This window comes from Camelina sativa, chromosome 9 (genome assembly GCF_030686135.1).
Source record: "Camelina sativa cultivar CO46 ecotype springtype chromosome 9, ASM3068613v1".
NCBI lineage: Eukaryota > Viridiplantae > Streptophyta > Magnoliopsida > Brassicales > Brassicaceae > Camelina > Camelina sativa.
Window position 1 is genome coordinate 28,995,993 of NC_141888.1, and position 20,594 is coordinate 29,016,586.

Genomic DNA, 20,594 nt, shown 5'->3' on the forward strand with positions numbered 1-20,594 from the left:
AAATAGGGTTGTAGTTTGTATTTTTAAAATGTTTTAGGATATAAAAGAAAATTTCAAAACGTAAAACAACAAATGTATATATATATATATATATATAGGGACAACAAGAGAAAAAAAGTATAAATGGGTTGCTAAAACTGTAAAATTAAAAACATCGGCCGGAGAAGAAAGAAATGAGCGGCTTCGCGGTTTCAAAACCGGAGCAGAGTCATCATCGCCTCTTCGATATCGCAAAGACGGCCATAATCAACATATTCGCACATCCATATACCACTGTATCAAACACTAACAACAATCTCTCTTCCGTTCCAAAAGTCTCAACCTTTATATCTCTCTCTGCGTGTTTCTTTTTTTTTAGGTTTGCGAGTTGTACTGTGGCGAAGCTCCTGACACCGACAAGTGGGAAGCTGCTCCGATTGGTCACTACATCGGAATTGGTATAGTTACCATCCTTTTCACTTATACACTAAGTGTTATATCCTCAGTATAATATCAATACGGCTGAGTGATGGGTTTGCTTTACAGCGTCTTCTGGGATTTCTTATGTACGAGAAGCTTGGGAGAGTCAGAGGAAGAATTACGATGTGGAATTCTTTGAAGCTGATCCTTCCAAGGCTAGGCCTGCTCTACTGTGTTTATTTGTTTTATTCCATTGTGTATCAGCTAAATTTAAGTAATCTGGAGCTCATTTCTTAGTTGTTGTGTCACTGGTGTTACAGGACGATCTTGAAATCCAGCTACAAAAGAAATTGGGGCAGGCTGATTTAGTTTCCTGTTGGCGCCATTTGCAGGTTTGAGATTTTGTTGTCTGTTTTCTCTGTGCCTATGAAATGTAATATAGCAAGGATGAGATGGTCTATAATCCTTAGTGAATCTTCTTTTCTGTAGTTATGCTTTGAAACTGAGGAGAGTGCGAGAAGACTCCTAACTAATGTAGCATGTTTACTGAAACCGGGGGGTTATTTTTTCGGTATTACTCCTGACTCGTCCACTATATGGTAATGAGGTTTTCCTATCTATTATTGTGTCTTAACGTGAATGCCTGTTGGGCTCTTCTGCTGTCCTTGTTAATTTCTCTATTCCAAATGAATCTTGTGCCAGTTTGTGTACTGAATGTATTAGATAAGATTGTCTTGTTGCAATTAACTTTTCCATTATTGTTTACATTACATGAAAAGAACATATTTCTTTGTTTAAATGAAATCACATCTATGCTTTCCATTCTCTGGTGTAAATCCCTTTCACTTCACTCTACTGGTGTATGAAACGTATCACAAAAGACCTCCTACCTAGTTTGATGTGTGTATTATCAAGTGTTTAGAGTTAAATTATAAAATGAGAAATCGTCTCATTCTGATGTTTCAGTTCATCAAGTTCAACATTTGACTGCCTATATATTTTGTTCAGTTGGACTGCGCTCCTTAACATTCTCGTCACACAGGGCAAAGTACCAGAAAAATGTCGAAGCATACCACAACAGGAGCGGTACAAAGCCTAATGTTTTCCCCAACTACATTCGGTCTGAAAGTTACGTGATCACTTTCGAATTGGAGGAAGAAAAGTGAGCATTCTTTTTCTGAGAAACTTCATTTTGCCATATTGTTCCTTTTCTGAAGTTGAGTTTTCTGCCTTTCTTTTAGATTTCCGCTGTTTGGAAAGAGGTACCAGCTGAAATTTTCTGGTGAAACTGCTTCTGAAGACCATTGCTTGGTTCACTTCCCAAGCTTAATCAGGTGGGTTCTCGTGCACTGTGATATTACCTATTTGTTCAGCAAAGCGTAACACTAATTCGATGATATGGCATTACCACATCAACAATGTGCACTTGTTTACCTTGGGGGTTCTAATTATTCTTAAACACCTAAAGTTAATTAGATCTTTATTGCACTCGTGACATTGCTTCTAGTTCAGCTACAAATGACGTCAAATCTGTACATATCATTTTTATCCAGGTTAGCAAGGGAGGCTGGCCTTGAGTATGTGGAGATTCAAAGTTTAACAGATTTTTATGATGATAACAGGTTAGGAAGTCTTACATATAGTGGCTTCTTTCTAAGGCTGTAGTACATTTCTGATTCTGTTCATTGCAGAGCCCACACTGGAAGTTTGCTGATGAATGCTGGTCCGAACTTAGTTGACCCTAGGGGAAAACTTCTTCCACGAGCATTAGATTTGTTAGGTAACCTTGTCATCATCTTATCTTATCTAATCTCCAGTTTCGATACGTTTCTTAGATACTTATCTATCCTTACTTTCACAGGGCTGTATGCAACATTCATATTTCAGAAGCCTGACCCAGATCTTGAACCTCCTCTAACGACCCCTGTACCTTTTGAGGTTTCCAATAATCATGATGAGGCAAGTCCTACTCTCTACTTCCCTGTTACTTGACAAAAAGATTCTGGCTAGGGCTTTAGTATGTAGACTGTATGATTAGAAAATCTATGCTTTAGTTAGTAACACAACAGTTGCCTTGCCTGGAATTTATTATATTTGGTCCATTTTAAAATCGTTCTTCACGATTGTGCAGAGAGAATTGCCGGTAAACACTGACACAAGTGCGGACGATTCATCACAAGGACTAGGGAAGATTAGTGAACAGAAAGGAATATTAGGACCAGGCCCTGCTGATTTACGTTTCTCTGAAGCATTTTGATACCCCTTTTTCTTTATGAACATGAACTAATGTTTTGGACATGATGTAACGTTAAGTGGTTTTTAAATAACACAGATGAGCTCAAACACTTGTCTGGTTTTAGTACAACATCAGATCACATTATCTTTACATATTTAAAGAAAAACATCGACTCAGTTCTCCAAATGATTTCCAACAACACTAGGCACATTGATATCTTTCATTCCTTGCTCCATGATCTGAATACGAAATGAGCAACAGGTTTAATTCTTGCAGAAGACACAGCTGGATTTTTATTACGGTAACCAGAACCGAGCACTCTAGCTCCCTCCTTAGAGAAAAAAAGATCCATCACATTAACTTCAATCGGAATCAGAGTCATGCCTCCTCTTTTTATCCTTCTTCTCTTTCTTGGGCTTCTTTCTCTCATCTGAATCACGAGTGCGTCGCTTCTCATGTCTTTCGCGTTTTTCACGCCTATCATGTCTTTCTTCCTTATCTCTCCTTGAAGGTTTCCTTTCCTCATGCCTATCTTTCTTCTGGTCCCTCTCAACATCAACAGGTCCATCTTCAACAGCTTTGACCCCTAATGCTTCTGCCGGCAAACCTGCTGGCTCTGCGTCTTCTTTCTGAGAGGATGCAAGGGTGCTGGGATCTTCCCAAGGTCGTGGTGCTCTGTACAAGATTGCATTAAAAATGTGAGAAGAAAGACAAAAGTAAACTAACAGGTACGAATGCATGAAACGACCAAAACCATTAACAGACCTAAAAAGTAGAGATGACACAGAAAAAAAAAAAGAACTTACTTTGCATAGCCAAGGCCGTGAACCCACACTGCATCAGCATTTCCTGCACCCAAGTCCTCAGCTGTAGAACCCCTCTTCACAAGTTCAGTAAACTCTTGCTTGTCAAGGCGATTGCCTTGTGGTCTTGTAGAGGACTTTGGTGCCAAGCCAAGAGCCTCCCTCATGGCCTGTTCCTCTTGTTCCTTAACTCTTTGGATCTCCTCTTTCATAGCATCCGTATTAGAACCCTTTTGCTTTTTGTCTCTAGCATACCAGTGAAGATCTTTACCTGTTCAGTTGTTGTACGTGGAATATGAATGTCAGTCAAAAATCCCTAAACTTCAATCAATTTTCAAAAATCTCATAGCAAGAAAGGATAGCAAAATCATGAGAAAATATACACAGATAAGGAGTAACTTAACGATTGACTACCTAAACTACAATGAGATTGAACAGAGAAGGAAACATAAAATGACTTCTAGTTCAGTGTCATAAGAAAAAGGTACCTTTTTGCCATCTTCCAACAGGGGCTTTGATACTGTGACCCAAATAATTCTCCCTGTATTTATCAGCCTTCACTTCATCCCAACTGAATTCTGCAGAATTTATAAACATATTCAATTAGTAATACAATCTCTCCAGTATGCATAATCAATATAAGCTACTCATAACCAAAATACCATATAGGACAACAATGAGGATCCCAATCGATCAACTACATCTTATGAAAATATTTCAGCTTCTCCCACAAATGGTTATATCCTAATCCACACCCTCAAACCCTAGATTATTCATTAAAAAAACCCCAAAAATCAAAATCAAATTAAAGAAATAGCAAAAAAACTTGAGATGAATATACATAGAAACCCTAAAATTGATAACTTTATATCAGATCCTGTAATTAGAAGCGACATCCAAAATGAATTTATAATGAAAACTTACGATCTCGACCACCACGAACTCCACCCCTTGTCGGATGATACATCGAAAATCCCCAGAAAGTTACAACCTTTGAATTTGCTCAACTTGATGATTACGAATTTCTCAGATTCTGGTTCGATTTAAAAAAAAAAAACTATTATTGAAGACGGTGAATATATCACAAAAAATAATGATGGGCCAGATTGGGCTTTCCAGCCCATTTAATAGGTTAATAAAGACAAACCTAGAAAAAGACAACACGTGTGACACGTGTCGATATACAAAGGAGGAGAAGTGGAGAGAAGTGACCACCAGACAAGTATTGCATCTATCTCTCTACCTACTAAGTTAGGCAAAGAAGCCTAATCCAAACCCACCGATTCAAAACCCTAAAAGACGGTGGAAACAATGGCTGAAGCTCAAGACCGTTCTCATGCCTCTGATTCATCACCTCCGACTCTAAAGTTTCCTCCTTTCGTCACCAACTTGTTCCCTTTTCTCAAACCTAAGCCTGCTACTGATGCCAGTGGTGGTTCTAAACCCACGGCTGTCTCCGGCGACAAGGAGCCTCAGAAGTCTACTTACGAAGCTGTCTCTTTCCCTTACAATCCACCCAAAAGCGCAGAGCCGATTAAGTTTGAAGCTGAGCCCAGCTCCGGCAGGACTTCCAACTCCGTCATCCTTTGGCAGGTGATTTTGACAAGAGATGTGTACTTCATTTAGGGCTTTTCTTTGGATGGATTGTGATTTGAAATTGGCTTTAGAATTGAGGTTTGGTGAGAGCTGAGAGGTGATTTGTTATGTTTATTTATGTGGAGAGCAATGTGAATGGTAGGGACCATGGCTGATTCAAGGCAGATGCTCTCATAATTATGATTCTGTGCGTGGCTCAGATTAGCGCGTCCTGTTTACTTGAAACTATTCTGACTTTTTCTTTACCAATATGCAAATAGTTCAGTTGCTATCTTGATCTGCAAAAGTTGCTGCAGACGTGATTTGAGTTTGGTGAGAGCTGAGACCTAATTTGTTATGTTGTTTATGTGGAGAGCAATGTGAATGGTAGGGACCATGGCTGATTCAAGGCAGATAGATGCTCATAATTATGACTCTATGCGTTGCTTGATAAAATTCTGGCTTTTTCTTTTCCAATAGGGCAAAAGTTGATATCTTGATTTGCAAAAGTTGCTGCAGTGTTCAATGTTACATTGAGTGCTGAAAAATGGTTGCAGTTTTGTTATGATTTTGTATCTTTTCAAGTTCTGCCAATTGTATGCATTAGAATGCTTTAGATGACCTTTAACAATTTAGCTGAATGATGCCTCATTTGTGTGGGTTATTGGAGATTGGTTGGAGTAGCATGCTATTTGGGTTGTGCTTCTTTTCAATTTGCTTTCCTAACTAATCAACAGTGTGATCAGTTTTCACAATGGATTGCAAGTGTGGTATTAATCATCAAAGCGTCAATGGCTAGTTTGATAATTTAATAGCATGACTTTGGTACCTGCACCTGTAAATGTTTAGGTTGTGCTGTGCTTTATTTGTTCTGATGCTGATCAATTCCTGCAAAAGGCTGAATTATTCCCTAAAACTGTTTCAGGTATATGCACTTGGAGGGTTTCTTGTCCTGAAGTGGGCCTGGGCGAGATGGAATGAGAGGAACGAAAGAAGTGGCAAGAAGGACGACACCACGGGTAATGATGATCAACCTTCTCCTAAAGAAGATGATGACGATCAATCTTCTGATGGGGATGAAAACTAGTCATATTGCGTGAACACGATGAAATGTTGCCCATGTTGGTTCTGTATAGCAAAATACACCGAAAACAGGGTGAAGATTTCTTATTTTCCATTGTATGTACTCGAGTCTTGAGTTTCATCTCTTTCTGTAAGGAATATAATTCTCTTACGCTCAAAAAAAGAAAAGAAAAAAAAAAGCTTTTCTTTTTTACTTTTCTGGACAAATCTCTTTCTTGTTTTGTGTTCTAGAGATATGGCTGCACAGTATCATTGGCTTGCGGCTTGTGATCATCGTTTTGCACATATTGGCCTGTTAAATAACATAAATTGATCATATGAACGCACAAACTTAATCAATAAAACGGGATTTCATACATTATCAACGACCAAGATCCTATGGGGTTACAGAGTTATGAATCAAATACACAAGTTTTGCATCTCTCTTTACAGTTTTTGACGCTGTTTCTGCCAAATCCATACAAAGGCCTACAAACAGTGTATACAACAACACTCTAAAATGACCAATAACGGTATGCAGGTTTGATCACAAGCATCCAGCAGAATCAATCATACTCGCCTAAATAAGCCATCATCTGAACCACCAGTAGGAGGCAGCCGAATCGGGCGGGTGTAATAAGGAGTCGAATACAATTCTCTACTACTTTGAACTGAATCGGGATACAAGCTTCTACTAGGATTCACGGGAGTATATGTACTTGCTCGTCTATCTAAGTTGAAGCTAGTAGAGGATACTTGGTTACCTTCAAAACCAGATGTTCCACCAGAGATTGCACCGCCTGAAACTCTTGATGTACCTTTACAAAGTCTGAATCCTGGAACATCAACCATCGGTGGACCATCTGCCCTGAAGCTGGACCACAGTTTTGGTCCACCGATGTATGGGGTGGTCAAAAGTCGGTCATCCACTGACAAAGGAGGACTAGTTTCTACTTGGCTTTGGAAGCCAGCATTTAGGAGATTTCCAGGTACTAGGGCAATGTCTCGCTCAGGCATATGGGTAACAATAGCTTTCTGAGAACTTGAAGCTAGAATATTGTTTCTATTTGAAGCATCAGATGGAAAAACAGTGGGTACACGGAACAGTCCAGCGCAGTCAACAGGAAACTCTACCATGGACCCAATGTTGGAAGCAGGGAGAGATGGTTTAGTACTAAATGCGGGTTCTATTGGTAGTGCGTATGTGTTCATATATGAACCTGGAGTTGAAGGATATGAGCTTTCAGAGAGACAATCAGGTTTTCTGATATGTAGGCTATTGACTTTCTCTTGCAGAGACAACTTAGCTTGCTTTAGTGCGGTGAGTACAGTTTCACAAGTATCAGCCTTCTCCTCTTTCAGCGGAACTATTGGATACTCTACTTTCTGGGTAGTAGTGGTAGTACTGTAAAAGGAACCCTGTGTTACAGGAGGTGACCGAGTAGTTGATGAAGAGTGCTCAATGATACCTTTACAGCTGTGTGAATGGGAATACTCACTTTTAGGGCTCTCAGAAATTTGTTTTCCTTTGTCTCCAGAAGGAGAAGCATCTTGTTCCACAGATCTGGAACCGCAACTTTTGCAACACTTATCAGGTGATGTTACTGAATTATCAGGCGAACCATGCGACAAAGATTCAGACGGTTCCCTAAAGTCAACTTCATTGGCTATAGACCTTGTATCACGGAGTGAGAGGGCTACCATAGAATCTTGAAGCTGAGCTTGGGCCTTTTCCCCATTACTTTCATCCGTCACATCTGAATGGTTTCCTACATCACATAAATCCTGCAAGTTTGGACAAGAAATGTTGATCAGGATGAACTCATAGAAATTGTTGATCTGTTTGGCTAACTTTACTTGTTGTGTGTATGACCGAGGCTAAATTTAATTGGACCTTTTTCATATTTGTGAACAAGATAGTTATATGAGAGAATGAATATTAAGAAGAAGGAAAGAGTGAATATAAAGAAGAAGGAAAACAAACAATTCCATAACTTTTTATCACAATGGAAAGAAGACAGATAAAAAAACTCGATGTATTCTCATGCATTTTCGTGATGGATGCTAAGCTAGTGAATCAAATGCAGAAAAAGTGAAATATATGCCTAATTATCAACCCCACGTAAATCTGGAACTCCCTTTTAAACATTTTGAACTTTGAAGTTTTTATTCATTTAAGCATGAAAATACCATAATCACAGACTGATGTTGTAGTTCACATATAAGATCCTTATTAAGAGGTCAAAACCTGAGACATAGGGCATACCAGGGCAGATGATTTATTCTCTCTGAAATTTGTCTCCCATTCCCTTTGAGTCTCTTCCATATCTTCGAAAGACCCGATAACCTGGGCACGATTCTCTAACGCTCTCTCCAAGTTGATGTCCATACTGTAATCCTTGTCTAAACCGTTTGAATTTGACAACTTGTTCAAACTTTCGTCTCCCTTCACAGCAGTACCATCAACCACGGTTTTGGATGCTTCTTCAATCGTTTGAGGAAGAACTTCAGTGCGAACTCCATTTTCTTGAAAATCAACTGAGTTTCCATCTCTCTTGTAATCTTCAGATGCAATTCTGAAAAGTACAAAAATGTTGGTTATATAATACACAACATACTGTATATGTAAGAAAGTTTTACAATAGCTTTACCAATAAGTCCACCAGGCCAATCTATGATGTATATAACAAGAGATAGAACACCTTCAATCTCAAATAACTAAGCACATGTCTCTAAGAAATGCTTGCACAATTTGGTTATTGATTGGCAAGCACACAATGATAGCTACTCATCACTGAGCAGCTAAAGATAACAAACAGACCTTGATTCACTGCGTCTTATTTGCCGACAAGATCTCCCTTGTCGGTGTCTCGGTGAGGAAAAATAAGGAGACTCGAAACCTCTAAGGTTTCTCCTATTCCGGTTATCCTTGATCTTGTCAGAAGAAGCCGGTTCCCTCCTGCGACCTTTCCAGGATAAACTTTTGCCAAACACTAGAAAAGAAATAAACATCCAAAACTGAGAGCTTGTTCGATCTCATTAAACCCTCCCACCAAATTCAATATAACTTAAGAAAAACTTTGCTCCACTCAGATAGAACACTTACCTGAATTTGTCTGAGAGTAACATTCATGGTCAGAGTTGGAATCATCATAATCATCAGAGACATCAGTGTATCCATTTTCTTCCAGGATCGCAAGAACTTCAGCAGTTGCCTGTTCAGCCTTTCTTCTCTGTAAAGATACAATCTTTAGCTGTTCCTCTAGCTCTGCTACCTAACAAGATTAAGACAAAGACATAAGCTTTTAAAAGAAAAAAAAGAACTCTTCACTGGGAAAACACAAAGGAAGACAAACTTTATCAGCGAGTCCATCAAGCTTAGCTCTAGCACTCTTGGAAACAGCTCTTTCAGCAAGTAAACGAGCACGAAGAAATTCAATAGTTCTTGAAGTAGGATCTCGTGCGTCTGAATCAATAGACCTATATATATACAATGCACCAAAAAAACCAAACATCAACTCCTAATAACAGATCAAAAACCAGCTTCCAAATGTGATACGATGTGGAAGAAAACAAAAAAAGAGACAGGAACTATACCGATGATGATGAACAAAGTTGTCTTGATGCGCCATCTCACAACGAAGAAGAAGACCCAAACAAAAAGAAAAGATCTTTTTAAGAGAAGAGCCTGCGGTGTGAAGGCGTCTCTCTCTCTCTCTGCTTAATCAATCAACTAACCCAAGTCAATGAAGAAGATAAAGTTTTTATTTTAAATTTTAAATTAAAATAATTATCACTCTTCTCATTGGTTATAATTATTTACTAATTGTTAATATAATACTTTCGTTGTAGTAGACAAAGTCATATTGATTTGATCGAAAAAAAAAAAGTAAAATCATTTTTTTTAATTTTTACTTTTTGGCCATATTTACAATTTTAAAAAAATAAATATATAAAAGAAAAAAGAAGAGAGAGCGGACGCGAAAAAGAAAATGAAATAGAGTTTAATTGGCATCTTTAGGTTACAGAGAGAGAGAGAGAGAGAGAGAGAGAGAGAGAGAGAGAGAGGGATAATTATATTTTTTTTTCTCTTTCATCCTTCCTTCTTCTTCTCTATCTTTTGGTTTTTGTTTTTTGGTTTTGGGGGAGCTAAAATACATAATACACAGAGAAATCGCCGATATAAATCCCACTTTTTCAACCCCGAAATTAAAGGAAACCTCTTTCTTCTTTTTTAGCACCGGTGAAATCTCTTCCTTCCTTCTCTTTCTCACTAGTGTTGTTGTTATACAATACAGCTTTGGGCTCTCTCTCTCTCTCTCTTCTACAGGTTTCCACCACCACCTTCCTCCGTCTTGTTTTTGATTCTGTTTTCTGGGTTTACTTCGGATTGACGAAACCCTAGTTTGATTTTTATTGTTTTTTCAGAAGAAGCCTTCCATTGATTTTGGTTTCCTCCCCTCCAGCTGCTGCGCTCTTGATTTTGTTTTGTTTCGAGGCCTTATCTCTTTTTTGGTGACGACGGGAAGGGGGGGGAATCTGGAGTTAAAGGGAGGGGTTACTCATATGCGATTCTTCTGGATAACTTGATGCCGCAGGATCACGCATCGTGGGATCGGAAAGAGCTCTTGAGGCAGAGGAAACACGATAGGCCTGAACCTTCTTCTTTTGATTCGCCTTTTAGATGGAGGGATTCTCCTTCTTCTACTCCTTCTTCTCACCATGTTCCCCGCGAGTTTTCTCGCTGGGGATCTGGTGGTGACTTCCGCCGGCCTTCTTCTTCTTCTTCTTCTTGTAAGTCCCCCTACCCTCTCTTTTTTTTTTGTTCTCTCTAATTAGGGCTTTGAATCCGCCGGCTCTGTTTTTGGTAGATTCTATTTTTATGGATTTGTTAGATATTTACTTTTCCCTTTTTTAAAAAAAACAGAGGGCTGGTTGATTTAGAAGCAAATCCTTGTTTCTTAGATTGAGTTTAGGTTTTTTTTTGGGAGCATTACCCCAGCTCTGAGGATTGACATGAAGTGAATTCATGATGTTTACTCTTGAAAGGGCGCAATTTTTTATTACTCAGGTTGATATAGTTTGATAGCGATAGGACTTTTTGTAGCTTCAGTTGTGTTCATGAATCTTGAAACGGATATTAGAGCCTAACAGCGTGGAGTGCTGTTAGTTTTAGTTTTACATGTTATAGATTTGGATGAAGATAAGTCAATAATCTTGCATTTTTTTTTTGTCTCCTAAAATTGATTTCTCGTTAGGATGATCCTCAGTTTTGACTGACTTTTGGGGAATCTTATATTACATGTTTCGCCTTTGTTTTTTTAATTTTGCAAGTTATATATTTTGATGTACATAGGTCTTACTTTAGTTTTTGATTCTCAGATTCCTTAATCTTCACTTTTATTTTTTCTGAAGGTCATGGTAAGCAGGGTGGACGGCACCAGTTTGCGGAGGAGAGTAGTCATGGATACACATCTTCTCGGTCCAGTGCCCGTATTTTTGACAATGATTACTATAGGCCATCTGCATCACGTGGAGACTGGAGATATACCCGGAATTGCAGGGATGATAGAGTTTCTGTAAGCCAGAAGGAATGGAAATGCAATACATGGGAGATGAGCAACGGATCTTCTAGAAGTTTTGAGAGGCCATTTGGTATTAGAAATGGTCGGAGGTCAGTTGATGAAAGGCCGCTACACGCTTCTGATACTCATACTACTGCCGTGAACTCTTTCGATCCAACCAACTCTGCTCATCAGCCGGACACTGAGGTCTATACCCCAGTACGGTCACTTAAGTTCAAAAGTGAGCAGAAATTTTCAGATCAAAGGCTATCACTTCCTTCAGATCCTCATTCTGACTGTGTTAGCTTGTTTGAACGGCCTTCTTCCGAGAACAATTATGGCAGTAAGGTTTCTTCTCCAGCAAAGCAATGCAATGATTTGATGTATGGTCGAAGGATAGCTAATGATAATTCATTAGATCCCCCAATCCTCAATGCAGAGCTGGAGGGGACTTGGGAACAGCCTCACATGAAAGACCCGCAAGAAGATAATAGGTTACATGGTATCAGTGATTTAGACGGTGCTAGGAAATGTGCAAAGGAGAGTGCTCTGGGAGCAATTGGGAAACTTCCACTGTGGAACAGTTCTGGGAGTTTTGCATCTCAGAGTTCAGGTTTTAGTCATTCAAGTAGCTTAAAAAGCTTGGGGGCTGTTGACTCCAGTGATCGGAAGACTGAGGCTCTTCCTAAAACTGTTACTGTGACCCAATCTTCTTCAGGAGATGCTACTGCCTGTGCCACAACTACTCATCTTTCTGAGGAGATGAGTTCTAGAAAGAAACAACGTCTCGGGTGGGGTGAGGGCCTTGCAAAATATGAGAAAAAGAGAGTTGATGTTAACACAAATGAAGATGGAACAACATTGTTGGAGAACGGTTCAGAGGAACTGCATTCTTTGAACAAAAGTATTGCTGATAAAAGTCCTACCGCAGCCACTGTTCCAGATTATGGTTCCCCTACAACTCCATCCTCTGTAGCTTGCAGTTCATCACCAGGTATGCTACAGTTTGTTAATGTTTCCCTCTGCATGCTATTCTCAACTTTACTTGGAGTTCTTCCATCATGTATCTGTTCCTGTAGACACTGATTTCCCTTTCTCTTTCTACCATGTTTTTTCCACTTGTTTTTTTATACATTCACTCCATATCTTCTCCAGGGGACAATGTAACTTACTTTTGTTTTTGTGTGTGTCTGCAGGGTTTGCAGATAAATCATCTGCGAAGGCGGCTATAGCTGCTTGTGATGTCAGTAACATGTGCCGTTCACCTAGTCCCGTGTCTAGTTTTCACCTTGAACAATTTCCAATCAATATAGAGGAGCTCGATAACATCTCAATGGAACGTTTTGGCTGTTTGCTCAATGAGTTGCTTTGCACTGATGATCCTGGTACAGGGGATTCCAGTTCTGTCCAATTGACATCAATGAACAGATTACTTTCCTGGAAAAGTGAAATTTTGAAAGCTGTGGAGATGACTGAATTGGAAATTGATCTCCTTGAAAACAAATATAGGGCACTAAAGCTTGAAGGTGAAAGACACTGCCATGTTGTTGGACCCAGTTCACACTTTTGTGAGGGAGATGCAAATGTGCCCAAGGAGAAGGAAGCTTCTTGTATTTTAGGTCCTAAGGTAGCAGCTCCCTCTGTTGCTGAATCACTGGTGAGATCTCCTGTTCATCAGTCCGGTTTAGCCAAGGTTCCTGATGTTTTTGAAGATAATCCTGGAGAAGTTAAATCCCTATCCCAGTCTTTTGCCACTGTCGAAAGCAATGAAGATTTACTGCCAATGCCGTCTATGAAGGCAGCTGGTTCTTCCAAAGAGATTAACACACCTGCTTTTGTCAATCCGGAAACTATTGAGCTCTCGGCTGCTGATGATAGCATGGCCTCCAATGTGGACTTACTCTGTGCTACGTTGTATTCTTCCAATAAGAAATATGCCTGTGAATCTTCTGGAGTATTCAATGAATTGCTTCCAAGAAATTTCTGTTCGTTTGATGACTCAAGATTCCCCAGCATATGTCATACGCAGTTTGATTCTCATGTCAAAGAAAAAATTGCAGATAGGGTAGAGCTTTTGCGAGCTCGGGAGAAAATTTTGCTCCTTCAGTTTAAAGCGTTTCAACTCTCATGGAAGAAAGATTTGCATCAGCTAGCGTCAACAAAGTACCAATCAAAGTCTAGCAAAAAAACAGAACTATATCCGAATGCAAAAAATGGAGGATATCTGAAGCTTCCCCAACCTGTACGCCTGAGGTTCTCTTCTTCAGGTAAAGTTTTCAAATCTCTTTTTCTCTCTTCTATCTACTCTGGTACTTTATGCTTTTTGTGGTTTGTCTTTTATATAGTCATAGTAAGGTGTCAGTCTTGGTATGTCCTTCTGTAGAGCATTTAATTCTGTTTAATTTTTCTCGCTTTTCCTGAGGTAAATACTGACTTAGTTGTAGGACTTGAAATGTGTGATTTGTCAAGGGCGTGAATTTCTGAGAGAAACAATCTACAATTTGGGATAATGATCAAATTTGATGTCTTTTTTTTTCATCAAATTTTGAAGCTAATAACTGTTTTACTCTACATGTGCAGCTCCAAGAAGGGATAGTGTAGTCCCCACAACTGAACTTGTAAGTTATATGGAAAAGCTACTTCCGGGTACCCATCTAAAGCCTATTAGAGACATTTTGAGAATGCCTGCTATGATTTTGGATGAGAAAGAGAGGGTGATGTCGAGGTTTATCTCTAGCAATGGACTGGTTGAAGATCCATGTGACGTTGAGAAGGAAAGAACAATGATTAATCCTTGGACCTCAGAGGAGAAAGAGATATTTCTCAAAATGCTAGCATCGCATGGGAAGGATTTCAAGAAGATTGCTTCATATCTTAGCCAAAAGACAACTGCGGACTGTGTTGATTACTACTACAAAAATCACAAGTCTGATTGTTTTGGGAAAATAAAGAAGCAGCGTGCTTATGGTAAGGAAGGGAAGCATACCTACATGTTGGCGCCACGGAAAAAGTGGAAACGTGAAATGGGGTCTGCCTCTCTTGAAATTTTAGGGGCTGTCTCCGTTGTAGCAGCAAACGCGGGAAAGGTTGCACCAACAAGGCCGATCACTTCCAAAAGGATCACCCTTAGAGGTTGCAGCAGTTCTAATTCATTGCAGCACGATGGAAATAACTCTGAAGGTTGCTCCTACAGTTTTGATTTCCCTCGTAAGAGAACTGTTGGTGCAGATGTGTTAGCTGTTGGTCCTTTGTCATCAGAGCAAATAAATTCTTGTTTAAGGACTTCCGTGAGCTCGAGAGAGAGGTGTATGGATCATCTGAAGTTTAACCCTGTTGTGAAGAAACCTCGGATATCTCATACTCTACATAATGAGAACAGCAATGAAGAAGATGACTCATGTTCGGAAGAGAGCTGTGGGGAAACGGGTCCTATTCATTGGACAGATGATGAGAGGTCTGCCTTTATACAGGGGTTTTCGTTATTTGGCAAGAATTTTGCTTCAATATCGAGGTATGTCGGATCAAGGTCTCCGGATCAGTGTAGGGTTTTTTTTAGCAAAGTTCGGAAATGTCTTGGGTTGGAATTTATACAGTCTGGATCTGGAAATGTAAGCACATCTGTAAGTGTTGATAATGGCAATGAGGGTGGTGGAAGCGATTTGGAAGATCCTTGTCCTATAGAGAGTAACTCTGGCATATGCACAAAGATGGATATGAATTCTCCTACATCACCTTTTAATATGAATCAGGATGGTGCTAATCATTCAGGCTCTGCAAATGTGAAAGCCGACCTTAGTAGATCAGAGCAAGAGAATGGGTTGACATATATGCAAGACGGTAGTAATCCCGTGAACAATGCATATATCAATGGTGGTTTACCGGGTCTAATTTCAGAATCTTGCAGAGATTTGGTAGACATTAATACTGTTGAGAGCCAGTCTCAGGCTGCCGGGAAAAGCAAGAGCAATGACCTACTGTCAATGGAAATTGATGAAGGAGTGTTAACATCTGTTGCTGTATATTCTGAGCCATTGTATTGTGGCCTAAGTGTTCTTTCCAATGTTATTGTGGAAACCCCTGCAGAAAGCTCAGGAGATCAAGGTTCTGCAATCCCTAAACTTAGTTCAAAGAATCAGGATGGAGTGATGCAAGCTGCAAACAGAACCAGAAATTCTGGCCTTGAACCTGAAAGTGCACCTTCAGGTTTCAAGTACCCTGAGTGTCTGCACCATGTTCCGATTGAGGTGTGTACAGAAAACCCTATAGGTGTCAGTGTACCACGAGGAAATCCAAATTGCCATACAGAGGGAAAATCTGGGCATTCTCTTGTTGGACAAGCTGTCGAAACACATGACTTGGGGTGGCAGTCTTCCAAGGACAATCTGGAATTCGATCGGCAACTTCAGGTGATAGGACATGTAAATCCTGAGCAGAATGGTCATCTAAATGCAAACTATGCGGAATCTTGTCAAATTCCCCAGAGATCAGTCATCCAAGATCCGAGCAGGATAAGTAGGTCAAAATCTGATTTGATTGTGAAAGCCCAACGTACATGTGAAGGTTTCTCACTCATCAAGTGTACTAGTTCAGCTCCTAATCCTCTGGCAGTATCCCATAAAGAGGGCAGATCTGGTCATAGCAGGAGCCATTCGTTTAGTTTGTCTGATACTGAGAGACTCGATAAGAATGGTGATGTGAAGCTGTTTGGTACAGTACTTACTGCTGATGAGAATGGAATAAAACAAAAACACAATCCTTGTGGAAGTGTCAGGTCATCATCAACCTTGAGCAGAGACCATGATACAAGACACCATTGCATTAATCAGCAACACCTTCAGAATGTTCCTATTACGAGCTACGGTTTTTGGGATGGCAACAGAATTCAAACCGGGCTCACATCTTTGCCAGAGTCAGCCAAGTTGCTTGCAAGTTGCCCTGAAGCATTTTCCTCGCATCTTAAGCAGCAAGTTGGTAAAGAGATTCGGCTGGATGTTAATGGTGGTGGAATTTTGAGCTTTGGGAAGCTTAACGAAGATAGAGCAGAGGCCTCAAGTGCAAAGGATGGAGGTAACATAGGAGGGGTAAATGGTGTAGCAGAGGCAGCCACGTGATTTAAAAGCTTCTTAGGGTCATGATTAGTTTGTTTTGGAGGATTGGCATATTCTTTGTTTGTCCATCCTATCTGTATTATATCTCTTTTAACATCTTTTTTTTTTAAATTTAGAATGTCAGTTAATATAGGCATTTTTGTTTTTCTTTTCGTTAAGCTTAAGTTAGGTGCCTGCAGAAAAATTCACAGCTGATGTTTGTATTTGTAATATTGCTGATAATAACAGAGTGAGCTAAGAGCTAAGCTTAGCTCTCTGTATGTTTGAAGCTCTCTGTATGTTTTTCAAGAAGGATAACACTTGATGAACAAGCATGTCTAATGTTGTACAGTGAAAGATTAATTCAACTTAACTTGCAGGAGGTAGACTTTTTTCTTGTGCCTCGGAGCTTGTTCGGAGAATTGTTGGTAGTGGAGCTACAAGTTTTACTACCTGCAGAATGGTAAGGACATGAACAATCGGATGGTTTATATATAAGGACTGAGAGATCTGAAAAAAAGCTTGTCAACTTTTGGAAACACACTAATAGACCACTGAGGCTTAAGAATGATCTCGATGAGTTACCTTATTAGTGTTCAACAGGTTAAGTAGCTCCACTTGATGAGCATGCAGATGATATCCACAATCCCCAGGAACAGGCTGATTTGGCCTTCTGTATCCCCTGCAATATACTCAGCCATAGTGCATTTATTAATTCAATATTATTACGACACTTGTCACAACAGATTATCGCATCTAGTTTACAGACCAATCTACACTCCACATGAGACTACTTAACTACCTATAAGATTACATTGTACTACATTTCTTAGCTTGGATATTGTTTGATTTCCGAGGATTCACAGCTTAAGGAATATAGAAAACGTATTGGTAAATATAAGCAGGAAGAAAAGTGATCCGAGTTCGTACCCATCTTCGGCAAAGCCCGCAGCATCATCTACAAGATCTGTTTCAAAGCACTTTGGTCGTCCGCCCGCAACATAAAGAGGGTCCCCTGCACTTTGATCAGAACGTAAGCTACCTGTTTCTAAGGTTCATGTTTGCTGACTTACACTGATATCCTATTAACATTATGTGTAGCAAAAGTCTTCCTAGACTATGCAATAAGCAACTCATGTCCTAGACTGTAACTATATGTATATAGCTCACAATTATAACTTGTTGAATCATCAAGGGGGAGTAAGGCCTTTTTATGTACCAAAACATGATTCCAACCCTTTCTATTCAGTTGTGTTCCACAACTGCCAAGTTGATAAATAACTAAGCTGCAAGAAAATATTTGTTGTTTATAACGAGGGACTGACTATATATCCACAAACCACACAAAATACCAGCTCAAAACGTGTGGCAGACCAGAAGGAAACAGAAGTTTTTACCTACCAAGGGATGTCCAATGTATGCAAGATGAATCCGGATCTGATGTGGTCTTCCAGATTGTATCTCTACCTGTTTTGGCATAAAAACAGGTGATTGTGAAGAACTTCGTTTTGGTTTTTACTATCTCATACGCTTTCTGCATTATCCTTCTGTGACATATGACATTACAAATAAGATAGAACAGACGAAAACCTTAACTAGCGTGCAATTGTTTTGCCTGTCCCGAGCCAGAACAGCTAATTTGCTGAAAGCAGGTTTGCCTGACGAAAACAAAAAAAAAAAAGCAGGTAAAAAACAAAAAGCGCTATATAGTGAGAACAAATCATAATTAGTGTGGATTATTCTGTTACTCTAGCTAATGGTAGAAGATAGTAGATCTAACCTTCCGGAAAAGCAACATATAATCCTTTTGCGACCCCAGGATATCGAACCACTCCAATAGGCTGTTGGATAACTACCTTCAAAATGTAAATAAAGAAGGATCATGTCCACTGACGCTATTTCGATGCATATTTAGGTATATATTCATAGCATTTGAAAATGAATTCTCAGCACAAACAATAATATGGCCTTGCCTCATCTTCTTCAATTATACCATCTGCCAGTGCTCGATATATCTTTGTAAGTTTTCTTCCGGTTCCACAATTTTGATCCAAGTTACTGTAAGAATAAATAAAATTAGTTCCTGAGAACGTAGTGAGAAAAGTATACATATAAGACCAAGAATCTTTCAAGAATGAGCTGGGACAAAAAGTAAGCCAGATATAATGTTTGAACTTACCCGGACCCGACAAGAGATGTTCCCTCGGCAAAATAAGCTGCCAGTTTCGTTTTTGCAAGCTTTGTCTTTGCGCAGAGAAGTATACCTGAAAAAAGAATCCATCCACTCAAACAAATGAAGTCATTGAAAGCAACATATCTTTTCAAATTTCTAATAGAAAGATATCAATGTAGAGATGCATTCGCCATGTCTACTGAGAAATCTAGTGAAAGAGTGCAAAAATTATGAAGGTGCAGAGAATACTAGCATCTTAGTTGGTCAAATGAAATAGTCTATACACTAACCTGATGTTCCTCTACCTAGTCGATGTACAGGAACAGGGTGTAATTCACATGCACCGGTGGAAGAATCTTTTTGACCAAACCACCACTGCAACTGCGTCAACAAAGTCCGTTGCTGGAAAAGTCCTCCTGGCAATACTTGAAGTCCAGAAGGCTTGTTCAAAGCGATCTGCATCATATGAAATCCACCAAATATACACACACAACACTGTAAGTTGAGAGCAAAATGATATCATTACAATACCAAATTTAATTTGGAACTTCCAATCAACACTGAAAGATACCATTAGTTAAGAGCAAAATCCTAAATGCACACCAAAAGAAAAAGCAAACAGGAAGCTGAATTGGTACATTACTTGTATATATATAGCAGCAAACAACATGACAAGATTTGTCTATGTTTTGTTCAGAGCAAGGAGGTTACCAAATCATCGTCTTCATACAAAATATCTAACGAGTATGGCGTGTCAGGTTCCTTCCAAGGAAGCCTATGGTAAACTAACTTGGAACCACTCCTGAGACAGAAACAAAAAAAAAGATGAAACAACTTTACAAAAGCTAAACAATTTGTAAATGTTCAAATCAATGTGGTAAAACTGAACTTAAGAACTGTGTTTGGATCTTTCACAACTTCCCCATCAATTTGTATCTGCAAAAACGTTTCACACAAGAAATAAAAATCACAAATTCTCCAGAAACAAGCGTGACAAAAATGTGTTATAAAAGAACAAACCTGTCCGTTTTGAATTCGTTGAATCCACCTGAAAAAAAAAATCAAAAAAGAATTTAAAAGAATGAAACGTGAAAACGATATAGTAGACGAAGAGTAGGGGAAGAAGATTAGAACCCTAGCAATGGAGCTGAGCTCTTGTATTTGGTGAAGTAGAATTCTGACACCGTCGTTAACTCTGTATACAAAAAAAAATTCCACAATTTTAAAACAAATAACCAAAACTTTTTGTATCCTGAAGAAATAATAGTTGGCAGACCTGACTCAGAAGATGAGACGATGTCCTTGTATTCCAATCCATCGTTGAGCTCGGGCCATGGCAATCCGATACGTTGCTGCGACGGCGACGGCGGCGGCGACATCTTAACCGGGACCACCGGTGGGAGATTTTTGTTTTGATTTGTTTTTACATTAACTTTTTTTTTAAAGTCGTCGAGTAAATCAAACCAAATCAAAACCCAAAAGTTGAGGTATAATTTATTGAACCAAACCGAAATAGACCAATCTTAACCTAATTATCAAAGTTTCAAGTTTTTGTTAATGAAGCCCATACCAAACTCGGTTATTCAAATCTTTTGATAAAACCAATTTTCAAGAGTTTTTTTTGTTTAACCTTGTTTACTTATGAATTTTTCTTTTGTAAAAAAGTAGGACAATTGTTAAATGTTTTGGTTAGAT

The 20,594-nt window shown here is 39.2% G+C and overlaps 6 protein-coding genes across 12 annotated transcripts; 3 read left to right on the forward strand and 3 right to left on the reverse strand.

Moving 5' to 3' along the window:
• The first annotated feature begins 110 nt into the window (after positions 1 to 110).
• LOC104711776 (mRNA cap guanine-N(7) methyltransferase 2) lies at positions 111 to 2,764 on the forward strand. Of its 2 annotated transcripts, none has more exons than XM_010428533.3 (11): positions 111 to 275; positions 359 to 437; positions 526 to 614; positions 720 to 791; positions 889 to 998; positions 1,442 to 1,561; positions 1,641 to 1,733; positions 1,953 to 2,021; positions 2,091 to 2,179; positions 2,261 to 2,358; positions 2,531 to 2,764. In XM_010428533.3, exons 1-11 carry the CDS (start codon positions 174 to 176, stop codon positions 2,654 to 2,656), a joined length of 1,047 nt encoding a protein of 348 aa, XP_010426835.1. In that variant the 5' UTR covers positions 111 to 173; the 3' UTR covers positions 2,657 to 2,764. The 2 variants fall into 2 exon arrangements, 1 of the variants encoding a protein (XP_010426835.1); XR_015566600.1 differs by having other exon boundaries at positions 117 to 275; positions 1,408 to 1,561.
• LOC104711775 (uncharacterized) lies at positions 2,703 to 5,119 on the reverse strand. Its single transcript, XM_010428528.3, has 5 exons — positions 4,586 to 5,119; positions 4,363 to 4,471; positions 3,927 to 4,016; positions 3,442 to 3,709; positions 2,703 to 3,310 (listed from the first exon to the last, which is right to left on the reverse strand). Exons 2-5 carry the CDS (start codon positions 4,403 to 4,405, stop codon positions 2,998 to 3,000), a joined length of 714 nt encoding a protein of 237 aa, XP_010426830.1. The 5' UTR covers positions 4,406 to 4,471; positions 4,586 to 5,119; the 3' UTR covers positions 2,703 to 2,997.
• LOC104711773 (uncharacterized) lies at positions 4,652 to 6,303 on the forward strand. Its single transcript, XM_010428527.2, has 2 exons — positions 4,652 to 5,031; positions 5,939 to 6,303. Exons 1-2 carry the CDS (start codon positions 4,750 to 4,752, stop codon positions 6,098 to 6,100), a joined length of 444 nt encoding a protein of 147 aa, XP_010426829.1. The 5' UTR covers positions 4,652 to 4,749; the 3' UTR covers positions 6,101 to 6,303.
• Positions 6,304 to 6,427: 124 nt separating this feature from the next.
• On the reverse strand, positions 6,428 to 10,117 carry LOC104711777 (uncharacterized). Its single transcript, XM_010428534.2, has 6 exons — positions 9,673 to 10,117; positions 9,432 to 9,555; positions 9,182 to 9,350; positions 8,897 to 9,068; positions 8,342 to 8,651; positions 6,428 to 7,860 (listed from the first exon to the last, which is right to left on the reverse strand). The coding sequence occupies exons 1-6, from the start codon at positions 9,705 to 9,707 to the stop codon at positions 6,646 to 6,648; spliced, it is 2,025 nt and encodes a 674-aa protein (XP_010426836.2). The 5' UTR covers positions 9,708 to 10,117; the 3' UTR covers positions 6,428 to 6,645.
• Positions 10,064 to 17,055, forward strand: LOC109124604 (uncharacterized). Of its 2 annotated transcripts, none has more exons than XM_087466596.1 (5): positions 10,064 to 10,405; positions 10,504 to 10,869; positions 11,491 to 12,633; positions 12,836 to 13,906; positions 14,220 to 17,055. In XM_087466596.1, exons 2-5 carry the CDS (start codon positions 10,665 to 10,667, stop codon positions 16,748 to 16,750), a joined length of 4,950 nt encoding a protein of 1,649 aa, XP_087322722.1. In that variant the 5' UTR covers positions 10,064 to 10,405; positions 10,504 to 10,664; the 3' UTR covers positions 16,751 to 17,055. The 2 variants fall into 2 exon arrangements, with proteins under 2 accessions (XP_087322722.1, XP_087322723.1); XM_087466597.1 differs by having other exon boundaries at positions 10,131 to 10,405; positions 10,481 to 10,869.
• LOC104711778 (RNA pseudouridine synthase 5) lies at positions 16,932 to 20,364 on the reverse strand. Of its 5 annotated transcripts, none has more exons than XR_015566598.1 (14): positions 20,176 to 20,363; positions 20,034 to 20,094; positions 19,920 to 19,947; positions 19,789 to 19,835; positions 19,611 to 19,701; positions 19,190 to 19,355; positions 18,906 to 18,990; positions 18,700 to 18,784; positions 18,507 to 18,582; positions 18,317 to 18,384; positions 18,128 to 18,193; positions 17,657 to 17,741; positions 17,312 to 17,408; positions 16,932 to 17,179 (listed from the first exon to the last, which is right to left on the reverse strand). XR_015566598.1 is itself a non-coding variant. In XM_087466599.1 (14 exons), exons 5-14 carry the CDS (start codon positions 19,567 to 19,569, stop codon positions 17,096 to 17,098), a joined length of 843 nt encoding a protein of 280 aa, XP_087322725.1. In that variant the 5' UTR covers positions 19,570 to 19,701; positions 19,789 to 19,835; positions 19,920 to 19,947; positions 20,034 to 20,094; positions 20,176 to 20,364; the 3' UTR covers positions 16,932 to 17,095. The 5 variants fall into 5 exon arrangements, 3 of the variants coding, with proteins under 3 accessions (XP_087322725.1, XP_010426837.1, XP_087322724.1); XR_015566599.1 differs by having other exon boundaries at positions 19,543 to 19,701; positions 20,176 to 20,350; XM_087466599.1 differs by having other exon boundaries at positions 18,124 to 18,193; positions 19,543 to 19,701; positions 20,176 to 20,364.
• Positions 20,365 to 20,594: the final 230 nt, after the last annotated feature.